At 49.1% G+C, this 14,722-nt stretch overlaps 1 protein-coding gene across 1 annotated transcript; it reads left to right on the forward strand.

The window, feature by feature from the left end:
* The first annotated feature begins 1,381 nt into the window (after positions 1 to 1,381).
* MS4A18 (membrane spanning 4-domains A18) lies at positions 1,382 to 12,637 on the forward strand. Its single transcript, XM_065937061.1, has 6 exons — positions 1,382 to 1,849; positions 4,568 to 4,687; positions 5,925 to 5,981; positions 7,675 to 7,767; positions 10,112 to 10,225; positions 12,440 to 12,637. Exons 1-6 carry the CDS (start codon positions 1,382 to 1,384, stop codon positions 12,635 to 12,637), a joined length of 1,050 nt encoding a protein of 349 aa, XP_065793133.1.
* Positions 12,638 to 14,722: the final 2,085 nt, after the last annotated feature.

Genomic DNA, 14,722 nt, shown 5'->3' on the forward strand with positions numbered 1-14,722 from the left:
TCCAAATTTGCTGGCTTATTAGGGGTCAAATCATGGTGAGATCTTAAGTCTCACTTCAAGTCTTTCCCTTCACAATAGTCTCTAATGCTCAGGACTCAGTTGTAACTACATGCTGTTAAGGGTGTGGCCACTATCATAATACCCAGTACCTTGGCCCATAACAGTTTAAACCGAGATAAATAGAAATAAGCAAAACTTCTACATGGTCCTAATCACAATACCAACATGGACATGACTCATGAGATGTAAAGGATGACTGTTCACAGTCTCCACTGGGTCGGTGGTCCCTCCTGGGAAGACCAGAGACAGTCTGGTTTTCTGCTCCAAAATCAATTAATGTTGAAAAGTGAAGTGAAAGTGTTAGTTGCTCAGCCATGTCTGACTCTTTGCAACCCCAAGGACTATAGCCCACCAGGCTCCTCAGTCCATGGAATTCTCCAGATAAGAATACTGGAGTGGGTAAGCCATTCCCTTCCTCAGGGGATCTTCCCAACCCAGGGATTGAACCAGGTCTCCTGCATTGCAGGCAGATTCTTTACCGTCTAAGCCACTAGGGAAAAGTCATATGCAAATTAGCTTCATTAGATTAAACCCATAACTAGTTATAAACTAGTTATAGATTTCAAAGGGCTGAGAGTACAGCTGGGGATAATGAGAACCTGGATAAAAAGTAAAAAATCATCAGAATCCAAGGTGTTTCCTTCTTTTTGTCTCTCTATTTCTGTCCCTCTCCCACCACCTGCTTCCTCATCTATTTCTCCCCAGCCCTTAGCCTTGCTATAATATCAGCTTCATTCTTTTCATTCTAACTGACTTTCTCTACTATCCCTACACATGACACAAATGTGACCATCTCCAGCTCTGCACAACTCCCTCAACCTGAAATGGTCCTTGGGGCCAATTCCACATTCCCAAGATTGGAAAGTTCTAGGCCCAGTTGGGGTCCCTTGCCCACCCCCAGGCCATCAGCTGTGGCCAGGTCAGGGGAGAGGATGGAGAGATCACATCCAATCACTCAGATACTTAAGGCAGGCAGAGTAAAACATTGACCTCAGGATTCTAAACAAAGCCACAGCCTCAACTGTAAACAAGGGTCTACAAGGATAAGGAGCCCCAGGTAACCTAGTCTTGCAAATCCAAACCCAATTTAAAAAAAAAACAAAGACAAAACCCGACATGTCCCAAAGAACACAGACCACAAGGAAGGGAAGATCTTTCTGTATAATATCATGCTAGATGATTTTCATGTTCTTATTTTTGGTGATTTTTATTTTAATGAAGATGAAGCTAAAGATAAGGATGGGGTCAGATGCGGCACATATTAATTTTCTCAGAGGAGGGAAAATGCACCTTCTTACCTGTTTTGCAGCACTTGAGCATCATGATGGAGCAGGGAGCTGTAGCCAATGCTGTGCCTGGTGTTACAGCACCAGGAAATGTGTACCTGATCCAGGCCGGGAATCCTGTGGCTCCTGGGAGCAAGGCGCAGCCTGTGGGCATGGCCACTTACTTAACATCCAGAGTGACCGAGAGTGATGCAGGAAGAGCGAACTTACAGACGCCACGCGTGGTGATCCAGAATCCAGCGGGAGTGAACGCCACACAGGGTCCGCCCACTGCGCTTCAGCATCCGGCAGCAGTGGCCAGTTTGCAGACTCCACCTGGGGAAATCCAGTACTCACTGGGAACCACAGACCTCCAGACCCCGCCTGGGGGCCCTCAGAATCCCCCCACATTTACTCCTGGGCTGATGTATACCTCCAACCAGTCCCAATGGAACATGCCATTTGAATCGTTTTTTACTTTCGATCCCAAGAAATTCATAAAGGAGGAGGTCAGGACACTAGGGGTGAGTGTGATGTCTCTTTCTCTCCAGTTTGGGTCCCTTTATGAGCCCGGCTGTTGTGAGTGCACTTGGATAAGGAAGGGAATGGATTTAGAGGGCAGAGGACACAAAGGTAGGTGGCAGCTTCTGGAGGTTGGGTCAGGATGGCCCCACAGAGGCCAGTCTCTCCCTTGTCTTTGTCCAGAAACCATCCTTGAAGACCTAGGAGGGGCTGTTGCAACTATAGTACCTTCTGGAAATTGCCACAGGACATGCATAGATTGTCCTGGTGCTTGAAGAGTACAAACTCACCAGCTCACCTGAGCTGGGGGCAGGAGGATAGGACAGGCTCACACACACCCCAGCCCACCCCTCCTTGTCGATCCTTCAGGGACAGACAAACCAGTGGACTGTACCAAGAGCAAGGGATTGTTTGCCTCCTCCTGCTGCTGCTGCTGAAGTCGCTCAGTCGTGTCTGACTCTCCTAAACTTACCCAAATCAAATCTTGGATTAACTTCTGTAAAACACTGCCAGCAAAAATAACCAATCTATAATAGGAATAGAAAAAGGTTTTATTTGAGCCAAACTGAGGTGTGTAGCCCAGAAGACAGCCTCTCAGATAACTCTGAGAAACTGCTCTGGAGAAGTAGGGTTGTCAGCCATTTTATATCTTGTTAGGTCAAGTGTACATTTCTTTAAGGTTTAAAAAAAAAAAAGATCAACATGTACACAGGGAGTCAGCGTGGCCTTCGAACCTGGGAGTAAGTGTTAGCCTCTCAGTCATGTCTGACTCTTTACAACCTTGTGGACTGTAGACAGCCAGGCTCCTCTGTCCATGGAATTCTCCAGGCAAGACTGCTATCATGGGTTGCCATTCCTGTCTCTAGCAGATCTTCTGGACCCAGGGATCTAACCCACATGTCCTGCGTTGGCAGGCAGATTCTTTACCATCTGAGCCAACGCACCTGGGAAGGGAGGCTTATCATTGAAGGAGCACCAGCATTGGCATCCCAGGAAGGGAGGCATTTCATCTCTGTCTTTTTTTTTTTTTTTTGGCTGTGCCAGGTCGCAGACCATGGGGTCGCTAAGAGTCAGACACAACTGAGCGACTTCACTTTCACTTTTCACTTTCATGCATTAGAGAAGGAAATGGCAACCCACTCCAGTGTTCTTGCCTGGAGAATCCCGGGGACGGGGGAGCCTGGTGAGATGCCGTCTATGGGTTTGCACAGAGTTGGACACAACTGAAGCGACTTAGCAGCAGCAGCAGCAGGTCTTAGTTGCAGCTTGTTGAATCTTTTCTTAGTTGTGGCGTGTGGTATCTAGTTCCTTGACCAGGGATCAGAGCCTGGGCCCCTTGCATTGGGAGCACAGAGTCTTAGCCACTAGACCACAGTGGAAATCCAAAAATTTCCCAGGTGAATTTTTTTTAGGGGGGGATCAAGTTGCATAGCTTTCAGGGTCTTAGTCCCTGGCCAGGGATTGAACTCACCCTCATCAATGAAAGTGTAGAGCCTTAACCACTGGACCAGCAGAGAAATTCCTAATATTTATTTAGCATAGACATTTTTACTTCTGGTCAATATGCCCTTTTCTTTAATGACTAAAGCAAATGTACAATAGAGGTTTGATAGGCCACAAACAGGCTGTTTTAGTTAGCGTAACGTGTACAAGCCGGAATGACTTCCCCAAACCTCAGTATGGGAAAATTTCTTTCATCAACAGTATCAGGAATAGAAATCCTGGTCACAGGCAGGAAGTGAGATTATAAATGTGTGTAGAAAACCTTCAATAGGTGAAGCTATTATATGATATTACATAGTAGTTATAATTTCATGTTATGATTACTTTCCTTATTAATTAATACTGGACAAATGCTTGTTAACTTTGGGATCCAATTACTTTAAAGTCTTTTGAAAGAATTATTTTAAGTTAGAGCAAATGCCTGGGGAACCTGATCAAACACAGAGAAAGGCCAAAAACATGGACTCTCTTTAGTGAACTACAGTCCATTTGGGAGAAGCTACGCCTTTTTTTTAAGATACAGATAAAGTGGGCACACAGACAAGATCAAGCATGTTATTTGATGAAGCAGCTGACATGAAACCCAGATCTGCACACTAAGCTCTAGACCCATTGAGCGTGAGAGCTGACACATCTGTTCAACCCTGATCACTTGACCCCTGAGCAACCTGAGGCCTGAAGAACTCAAATGTCACCCCAAGTCCTCAGGTATAGCAAGTGCTGCAGGATCCCCAAATAGGAGGTGTTTTGTCCTGAATGTGGGGGTGTCAGTAAAAGGATGTAGTTGATCGTTGAAAGAAAGATGGGATTTCAGTAGGATGAGGGTGAAGCTAGTACCTTTCAGACAGAAGGGGAAGAAAAGCAGGTGGGAAGGAGGATCAGCACAGGCTTGCAGGCACAGAGGATCCCACAGCAGGGAACACACAGGGGTGGGGCCTTCTGCAGGTGCAGAGTCCAAAGGGAAGGTCTTCCTGATCTGTTCTATCCCCCATCCCTCCGCCTTCCCTTTATGCCCATGGCTCCCAATTCTGAGTGTACATTGGCGTTATCTAGAGCTTCAAAACAACACCTTGACATGGACCCCACCCCAAGACATTTTGGCCCCCACAGCAGTCATACTCAGGGGTTCTGGGGTACAGTCTGGGCTGCCAAGAGCAGCTACAGTCCCATAGGCCCCCAGCTCTGCTCTTTCTCACGATGCCTTGTCCTCTCCACAGGCGATCCAGATCCTCATCGGCCTGACTCACATCTTCACTGCCATCAATCCTTCACTGTATGAGGAAAATTCTCGTTCCTATTCTGCGGCGTCAGGGTACCTAATCTGGGGAGGAATATTCGTGAGTACAAGGTCCTGTGGCCTTCTTCTGGGTTCTGAGTTACCAGACTGGGATGGGGGAGTGAAGGAAGAAAGAGCCTGGAATGCACTCCCAATAATAGGGCCCTGGGAGCCCAGAGCCAGCCACCTAAGACTGTAGGTGCAGGACAGGGTTAAGGACACAGCCCAAACCCAGCGCCCCAGCAACTCGCCCCCTGCCTCTAAGGAACTTTCAGCTACACTCAGGCCAATCACGTGCTTTAATTATTCCACCCTCTCGGAGATCTCGTTTGATGTAAATGTAAATATGTAAATCATTTATAACCCCACCCTTATTCTCCCATGCCCTGTTGCTGGGAAAGATTGAAGACAGTTGGAGAAGGGGGAGCAGAGGATGAGATGGTTAGAGAGCATCATTGATTCAATGGATATGGAACTTGAGCAAACTCCAGGAGAGAGTGAAGGACAGGGAGCCACGTTGCAGTCCATGGGGTCACAAAGAATCAGACATGACTCAGCAACCAAACAACAACTACAGAATCACATGACCCTCTTGTAGATAGAAAGAGCAGGGTTTGTTTGTTCATGCCCATTTGCCAGATGAGAAGACTGGGGCTCAGAGAGGTTAGGCAAGATGACTACATTCTCACAGCCAGGAAGGGTTGGAAGAAAATCCTGACGGAGCCCAGGCCCCTCAGTTCAGGGCTCTCATAACTGGACCAAGTTCTTCCTGCCTCTGGGTTCACACATCTGTCACCTGTCTCGCAGCATCCAGGGCCAGTTAGGACCCCCAGGCTGGGGCAGCAACTTGCCTAGGGTCACAGCAAGGTGAGTTAGAAGCAAGAGTGGAGCAGAAGCCTAGGTCTCCCATCTCCCAGCCCCAAAGCTCTGCTCACCCTGCTACCTTGTCCCTGCTTCTCCAAGATCACAGTCGAGAATCCAGATGATCCATGAGTTTGGGTGATGTCTGTGCCCAGGCTGTGGGCCTAATGGGGACCAGACACAAAGATGAGATGTCTAGCGTCCTGAAACAAAATTTAGGCTTTTAGGGGAAAAGATTTTAACCTAGACACAGAAGAGTTTGGGTATTGTGGCATCTAACCATTGGGATAGTGAAAATGTTGAGAGGAGGTAAACAGACCTGCCCATCTTAAGAAACAAGGTATGTAGGCCTTAAAGACAGAGAGCTACACCGCTGAATGGACTGTGGTCTTTTCAACACATGGTACAACGGCTCTTACTCCTTTTTGTCTGCGTAGTTTATCATCTCTGGCTCGCTCTCAGTGGAAGCTGAAAAGAACCACAGTTCTTGCATGGTGAGTTGTAATTCCATCTTTCATCATCCTTCAATGTTAGAATGTGACTCTCCAGGGGGAAGGGGCCTCCCAGTAGCCTCCCAGAGTGGCCTGGTCCTGGCCGCGGGGTTCAGCGCTCTTACATACCTTACTTCATTCCGTCCCCACAGGCCTACAAAGTTCTGTGATCCTCATTCTACAGAAGAGGAAACTGAGTCACTGAAAGGTCGGGTGACTAGACTTAAGATCACACAGCAGGAAAGTGGCCGAGCTGGGGTTTAAACCCAGAGCCCTCTGATCCCAGCACTATACCTTCACCTTTTGCATTTAACTACTCAGACACGTGGCATTTTGGCAAATGGCCAAGTAGTCACAGCACCATGACCTTGGGGTGCTCTGAATTAAGCAGAAGTTCAGGCAGAGGCCAAGTGGAAATGTGTGTACATTTCAGCCACCTCTTTAAGGCACTTCCTGCCCTCTTCTTTGGTTAGACCTAGAAAAATGAGGAGAGTGTGTGCCTTGAACAGTTCAGAGTTCAAATCACGGGACACAGGACCCAGAATTCCCTTGCACCGTCAGAATGTCATCCTCTGTCTCGACAGCCAGTGATACACCTGTGCATGTTTTGATTTTTCTTGCGGCCTCTAAGAAGCTTAAGGATAAATGTAGAACTTCTAAGGGCCCTCCTCTCATCCCTGTCTCCAAGTCCTTCCTCCCCCTCTCCATGTTCTCCAAAGCGCTTCTTGTCTCTTCAGCCTTTTCAATGGGAAAGTCATGGGTTAGTTAGGGGGCTGGGTTGTCCCACGGAGGGTTTCCAATGACCAGTCCTTTGTCTGCAAGGCAAATGTCTGCTGCCCCTCAGTCTGCCTTACTCCATCGCCTTCAACGGGATTAAGACCCCCTTCCCCAGGCCCCCCCAACATGAGCTGAGCTCACAGTGCTCCTTAATCGCCTAACAAAAGTGGATCGAACTCTTGTCCCACATCTTCTGCGAAATCCAATGACCTCTCCAAGATGCCTACCAATTCCTGGGGGGCTCCCAGTCCCCCCTGGTTCTGATGATTGACTTCCAGTTGAAATGTCTACTTCCATCTCTACTCTGCTTGCCAGCCTTCCCAGCCTCAGCCCACAGGTGGACACAGTCCTTCCCTCCCTATCTCCATCCCCATGAACCACCCCCCAGGGGAGGCAGTTGAGCAGAGGACATGGTGAGTGATTGGAGGATTTCAACATCCCGATACTGGGCAGCAGATCCTTTAAAATGGAGTACTAGACTTTCTGGTTCTGAAAACCTTCCCCAGCCAATCCTGCCAGCCCAGACTCCAGTTCCCTTCAGCAGGACCAGAAGTTTCCTCTTCCTTCTCTCAAGGCAATCCTCGAATCCCAACTCATACCCCTGCCACTATCACCCCCATCCCTGCTCATTTCTTCTGCAGAGCAGCTCAGCATCCTTGCCGCCTCTCCTCCCAATCTGGCTTTTGAATCTCATTTCCTGCACAGTCAGCTACTTATGGAGGTATTTTCCCAAACAAAGACAACCTCTGCCCCAGGTGAACTCTGTCTATTGAGTAAAGAATAATCTTCTCACCTCAGTGAGCTTAGGATAAGCTGGCCTCTCCACACCCACCTCCTTCCTGCCCAGGCTCCCCTTTCCTCCTGCTCCCCACAGGCCTGGCTTCAGACTCACCTGTGCCTCTCCCCCTGCCCCTTCCAGGTTCATGGCAGCATCGGCATGAACGTGGTCAGCGCTGTCATTTCCCTAGCTGGGGTCTTGCTTCTCATCATAGATCTGTGCTTTGCCCTGCAGGTGAGCATCCAGACTACCAGCACCCCAGGCTTCCGAAAGACTGGGGAGGCTTGTTTATGAGGTTGTTCCAGAGCAGGAAGGAATCACAGCCAAATTCCATCCTAGTATGACAGCCCTACGTCCTAAAATGTGTTATTTTTTGTTGTTCAGTCACTCAGACATGTCTGACTCTTTTCAAACCCATGGACTGCAGCATGCCAGGCTTTTCCATCCTTCACTATCTCCTGGCGCTTGCTCAAACTCATGTCCATTGAGTTGGTGATGCCATCCAACCATCTCGCCCTCTGTCGTCCCCTTCTCCTCCTGCCTTCAATCCTTTGAAACATCATGGTCTTTTCCAATGAGTCAGCTCTTTGCATCAGGTGGCTAAAGTATTGGAGCTTCAGCTTCAGCATCAATCCTTCCAATGAATATTCAAGGTTGACTTCCTTTAGGATTAACAGGTTTGATCTCCGTGCTGTCCAAGGGACTCTCAAGAGTCTTCTCTAGCACCACAATTTGAAAGCATCCTAAAAATGTGTAACCCTCACCAAAACCCCTGACTTCTGAGGCAGGTGAGATAGACCCCATTTTATAGATGAGGACACTGAGACTCAGAGAGTTGGAGCCAGGTGGCCGCTCCTTGTACCTATTCTGTTCCTGCTTGGAGGCAGCAAATGCCAAGGGAAGCAGGTGGGGCAGTAGCCACACTCAGACCTCAAGGCCACCTGCCCCCAGGAAGCTGTTGAGGGAGGGACAGCTGGTGGCAAGAACAGGAGGTACTGACCCCAGGGTCTCATCTTATCTGGGGCCCCCAGAAGCAGATGCTGGAACAGGGAATAAGGAGCAAGTCATTTATTTTAGAGGTTCCCCTAGGAAATACCAGTAGGGGAGAGAATAAGATGAACAAGGAAAGGAAGGCACGAATAAAGGGTGTCACCAAGCAAGTCACTGCTGGAGCTTAGTCCTGCTGGGACTCTAGCCCACAGAGAGGACAGAGTTACATCCTGTCCTGGGTGAGGGGCCTGGGGTACTCACCCACCAATTCCCACCATCACTGATTCAAAACTACTCCTGGGGGCATCGAATGCCCTGGACTCCAGTCTGCCACTCATGTGCCAGTGTGCCTGTGAGGTGGGTCTCGCTTTGGGTTCCTCCCATAGCTGACTATTTTTTTTTGGGTGCACTGGGTCTCATTGCTTTGTGCAAGTTTTCTCTAATTGCAGCCAGCAGGGGCTACTGTCTAGTTGTAGAGCTTGGACTTCTCATTGCAGGGACTTCACTTGCTGCAGAGCCCAGGTTCTAGGGCTAGAGGGCTTTGATAGTGGTGACGTGTGGGCTCTAGAGGGCGAGCTCGCTAGTTGTGGCACATGGGCTTAGTTACCCCGAAGCATGTGGAATTTTCCCAGACCAGGGATCAAACCCATGTCCCCTGCATTGGCAGGCAGATTCTTTACCACTGGACCACCAGGGAAGTCCCAAAACTGACTTTGAGACAAGTAGCTTATTTGGGAGAGGAAGCAGGTGCCAGCAGGGAGATGAGAAATGAGGTGGGAAAGAGAAGGGACCTGTAAAGATGTGATGTAATCCAGCCACTTACCCTGAGTATTGGTTCCTAAACCAGTCCCCACACCTGGAGGGAAGGGGGAGGCAGTCATGCCAGACTGGCAGGTGGCAGATCTAATAAGCCAAGGAACTGATGTATGAGGCTTGTCTTGGGCCGCTGCAAGATGAGTTGACCTCTGCACTGCCCATCAAAATCCTACAAACTTAATTGCATCCAGTCCAGGTGGTCTCAACACCACCTACTCTCAAGGCTGCATCCTCGAAAATGACTCCCACTGCAGAAGTGCATTCCAAGGACAGGGGAGGGGTGAAGACCTCCAATTGCCTGGGTCCAGCTGTCAGAGGACTTCCCCTAGGTGATCTTATCCAGCACTGAGAACTCAGCTGAGAAGGCAGTGCAGACCCATGCTTCAGTCACACCCTTCAGCCCAGAGGTGAGAACCAAGGGTATTTATCCACTAGTCCCTGTCAGTCACTGATAGATTGCTGATCTGAAATCTCCCTGGAATTTTGGACCTGTTGTATAAAGAGCAAAGTGGGCTCCAAGGGCCAGAGAAAGCCCCAAGGCAAAGAAACGCAGGTGCCAGCAGTTGGAAGTCTGGCTGTCGTGCCCTCAAAGGTGCCATGGGGGCATGTAAGAGGGGCACCCATAGCAACTGCTCATGGAGCACGTGCCTGAGGGTCTGGGGCTCTCCAGCTGAGGCATGTGGCACTTGCCTAAGATGAGCCCTTCAGACGTGGACGGTCACAGGACAGTCACCTCTGTGACAAAACCCTTCCCATTCCTCTCTGCCCCTAGATTAACGTGAAGGCAATTTCCGGTGGTCTCCTCCCCTTCGCCCTGCTGGAGTTCTGCCTCACCTGTGTGGTCTCGCATTTTGGGTGCCAGGCTACGTGCTGGAACCAGTTTATGGTGAGTGTTGGGCCCTGCTCCAGAAATCAGAGAGTGTTCCAGGGGTAGCAGAGGTGACCGGACATTGGGAGAAGTGGGGCCTGAGAGGACCTCTTAGTTGGTTCAGGATGTTATAACAAATATACCACAGGCTGCATGGCTTGTAATTATTTCTCAGAGTCTAGGAGTCTCAGATCGGGGTGCCCGGATGGTCCGGTTGTGGTGAAAACTCTCTTCCTGGCTTTAGGATGGCTGTCTTTGTATTATAGTTTCCCTATCTTACAGAAAGATAAGGAGAGCTCTCTGGCATCTCTCTCTCTAAGGGCACTAAACCCATTCATGAGCTCTCCCCCCTCATGACCTGCGAGCGTGCTAAGTCGCTTCAGTTGTGTCCGACTCTTTGCAACCCCATGGACAGTAACTTGCCAAGCTCCTCTGTCCATGGGATTCTCCAGGCAAGAAAACTGGAGTGGGTTGCCATGCCCTCCTCCAGGGGATCTTCCAGACCCAGGTCTCCTGTGTCTACTGCATTGGCCGGTGGGTTCTTTACCACCAGTGCCACCTGGGAAGCCCCCTCATGACCTAATTACCTCCCAAAGGCCCCACCTTCTGATACCATCAGATTGGGGGGTTAAGATTCCAACATACAAATATTCAGTCCATCACAAAGAGGGTGGATCTATGTGTTTCTTTTGCTGCAAAAGAAACAGCTGGAAAACTCAGAAGCTTAAAACAGCAGACATTTCTTTAGCTCATAATTCTGAGTCTCGGTGTAACCAGTGGGTCTTCTGTTGGCCTCAGATGGACCCAGTTGATACCAAAAGCTTAGCTTCTCTATACACTGGTGCTGAATTGAATCTCAGAGGCAGAGTTGTGGGTGAAGTAGAAAAGAATAGCTTTATTACTCTGCCAGGCAAAGGTGGTGGGGTGGAGGGGATGTCACAGTGGCCTAATGCCCTCATCAAAACTGTTGTGTCTCAACTTGGGGAAGATAGTGGGAAGTTTTATTGTAATTGTTCAAAGAGGGTGTGATCAGCTTGTGGACGGTCTTCTGATGGGTTGGTGGTAAGGTAGGTAGAAGCCAACATCATCAACTTTCAGGTCCAACTGGTCTGGGGTCTACATACTTGTGGACAGTACATTATTGTTAATCATTAACTTCTCTCACCTGGTGGGGGTTTCAGTATCTGAAAAATAGCTCAAAGATATTGTGTGTATTCACTGATAGGGAAATAGGACCCTGCCCAAGACTGGTCTTGACTGTTTTATTTCTCCCTTGTCTCTCATCCCCTCCCATCCCTAATTAACAACCGCTTGAATCTTCCCATTGGAACTCAGGAAAGGTCAGGGGACCTGTATGAAGGCTGACTCCTATAATCAAAGAGATGAGGGATACAGAAAGGCCTCATGCTCAGGAGCCCCATAGAGCCCTGCACAGTATCACATTCAGACAGGTGTAGCAGCTGCCAGCTTGGCACCAGCTAACCAACCAGAATCTTCGAGGAAAAGTTCATCTCTGCTCCAAGTGGTATCACTTCCTCCAGGAGGCTGGCCTGAGCTTCTTCAAGGGTTAGCTCGATTCCAAGAGCAGTGAGTCACAGCCAGCCCCACAGGCACAGACTTTAAGTCCCCGCTCATGCCACATTCTTTAATGTCTCTTTGGCCAAAGTAAGTCACCTGGCCAACCCCGAATTCAAGGGGATGGAAACTGCAATGTGCCCTCCTGTTTGATAAGAGGAAGACAGGGCAGTTGAGGCTTATGTCAAGTTTATGATTCTCTGGGTCTGCTGGGTAGTTCTGGTTTGGGCGAGCTCACTTGACCTCTGCTGGACTCGCCATGAGTCTATAGTCGGTTGGTGAGTTGCCTACTAACTGGATCGTCTCGGATGCTCTCACTTGTAGGTCTGGCAGTTAGCACGCCACCTACCAATAGGGCCAACTGGCCTACTTTTCTCTCATCACCCAGTGGACCCAGTCCAGTCTTCTTTACATGGTAGCCTCAGCATTTAGAAAAGCAGCAAGAGAGCAAGCATGGATTTGCAGACATTTCTCAGATCTCTGATGCTTCACATTTTCACTGTTGGTCCATTGACCCAGGGAAGTTCCATGACTAAGACCAGCATCAGTGAGGGAGGGTCTACCCAAGGGCATGGCAGCAGGAAGGGGAAGAATTTGTGGCCATTTTTGCAGTTGACCACAGAGGAAGTTGATGGGCTCATATGCTTTGTCTTTCAGAACAGGACAGAGGTTCCGACCGTAGTCATTGCCAACCCAGCCAACACTCCCACCAGCTCTTTCAACGCTACCGACGATACCACTGGCCACGCCAACGTTACCACCAGCCCTACCAACCCCACCTCCCCCACTAACGTTGCAGTGATGGTGCCCCCTGTACCCTCCTATGAAGATGTAGCTGGTTCTGCCCAGAGATAGTCTGTTTCAGTGACGAGGAGGAGGCATTTCAGTTAAATCTTTCCATCTCCCAGAAACTTATGCTGGTCCAAGATGAACAATCACTTTCTCCCTTCTTTACTCCTCAGTTTCATTTATTGATGTCTTGTTTTTTTAAATTCATAAATCATTTCCTGGGACACGGCATCCTTTAACCTTGTTGAAGTGCAGGGTGCACTTTTACTGTCACTCCTGGTGGAGGTGCACTGTTCAGGGTTAGCCACTCAGGCGTGTCCGACTCTGTGACCCCACGGACTGTAGCCCACCAGGCTCCTCTGTCCATGGGATTCTCCAGGCAAGAATATTGCAGTGGGTTGCGATTTCTTCTCCAGGGGATCTTCCTGACCCAGGGATTGATCCCCGGTCTGCCATTCTAAATTGGTGCCTCAGCTATGGAACTCTTGGAGGTCCAGCTCTGGCCCCTTCCCCAAAGCTCTGACCCTGACACACTTGCCCCAAGCAGCAAGAGGAGCAGTGGAGAGTGTGGACGCGGCAGCTGCAGTGTAGACGCCTCGGCACTCATGGGTGAATGAGCAGAAGAGTGTATGGACCCACATGTTGCTGTCTGGGGTTCTGGAAACGTGCCTCACCCCATCCCAGAGAGAGAACTAGTCAGGTGGCTCAGTGGTATATACACACTAACTTAAAACACCTTATCTTGATGAAGAGGTACCTTCCCCATTTGCACAAAATGCTCTATGGACTAGTAGTGTCCTAGCACGTGCCTTCAGCCCACGGAGAGTCAGCTACTGGGCAGTCCCTTCATCTCGTTCCCCCCTCCAGAGTCCTGACTTCAGCCTGACAGCAGACCCCAAAGTGGGACTTCCCTGAGGGTCCAATGGCTAAGACTCTGAGCTCCTGATGCACCGGGCCCAGGTTCAATCCTTAGTCAGGAACCCACACGCCACAGCTAAAAGACCCAGAATGCTGCAATGAAAAGATCCTGCATGCCATGACAAAGACCCGGCACAGCCAAATCAATACATAAAACATTTAATTAATTAAGTTTTAAAAAATGATGGAAACCACATTCCTGGTGCCATGCAAGAAGGTGGCAGAGGCCCCTTACAGACCTCCATGTTGCTTCCAATTGACGTGTTGACAAGGGACTGACCAACCTCTTTCATGCTAATGTGACAGCTGCCCCTAGCATAACTGCAGTAAGTGATTCTGCTCAAGCATCTCTTTTTCTACTAGGAGGAAGGAAGAGGGGGCAAAAAAAAAAAAAAATGAGTGAAGGCTGCGAAACCCCCATCCCATCATACCTGATGGCCTGAATCATCCCAGTCACAAGCCCTGGGTGACACATTTATGTCACTGATCATCAGAAGGGCCCTGTGACCACTGTGTAGCCCTTAAAGGGTGGTTCCGGAGGCCATTCTAATATAAAAAGTCAGAGGGTGGGAGGGGAAGCTGGGAGGGTAAGGGGCAGGGCCATTGGTAACATGTATACACAGCTGTATTTCACAAAACACAAATATTTCATCTCCAACAATAATACAGGTAGATATGTGAAGTCCGTTTTACAGATGAGGAAACTGAGGCACATCTCAGAAGGACACAGAGCCAGTTTGAAGGAGATCCCACTGGCTTAAAAAGGAACAATTTGAACTTCAAGAATAATAACAATTGCAAAAATAGTAATAACAACAATGACAATGCCTGTGATGGGTTGGACCATGAGCCTTCATAGGGATACTAAAAATATATCTTTTATCACCTGTGGAGGCAGTTAGGGCACTCCCATTATTCTGAAAATGGTAAATGACAGGAAAGAATCAAGCATTTCCAGAAGGAAAGAACAAGGAGTCACTCAGCTAGAGAGGGTGGCTGCCCACAGTGCCCAAATCATGAAGGAAAACGGGTCACCAACTGTGGGAATGGACTGGGTGGGGCTCAGTGCTGGGCTTAGAGCCTGGACAGTTCCGTTTTTCCGGCTGCTCCTCGTTCTTGAAGGGTCAGCACAGATTCTTTGGTCCCTGGCCTACGGAGTTGCTGAAGTGAGAGATGAGGAGGCCGCCACGGGAGAACAGACTTCTTCATTCACCTGTCGCCAGAGAAGAACCA

Source organism: Muntiacus reevesi, chromosome 5 (genome assembly GCF_963930625.1).
Source record: "Muntiacus reevesi chromosome 5, mMunRee1.1, whole genome shotgun sequence".
In the NCBI taxonomy this organism is placed as follows: domain Eukaryota; kingdom Metazoa; phylum Chordata; class Mammalia; order Artiodactyla; family Cervidae; genus Muntiacus; species Muntiacus reevesi.

What these genes read in the sequence shown, in the direction of transcription:
- MS4A18 (XM_065937061.1), top strand. Translation starts at nt 1,382, where the DNA reads ATGATGGAGCAGGGAGCTGTAGCCAATGCTGTGCCTGGTGTTACAGCA. An exon ending in AGGAGGTCAGGACACTAGGG is followed by an intron (nt 1,850 to 4,567) that starts GTGAGTGTGATG and finishes TCCTCTCCACAG; the next exon opens with GCGATCCAGATCCTCATCGG. An exon ending in AGAACCACAGTTCTTGCATG is followed by an intron (nt 5,982 to 7,674) that starts GTGAGTTGTAAT and finishes TGCCCCTTCCAG; the next exon opens with GTTCATGGCAGCATCGGCAT.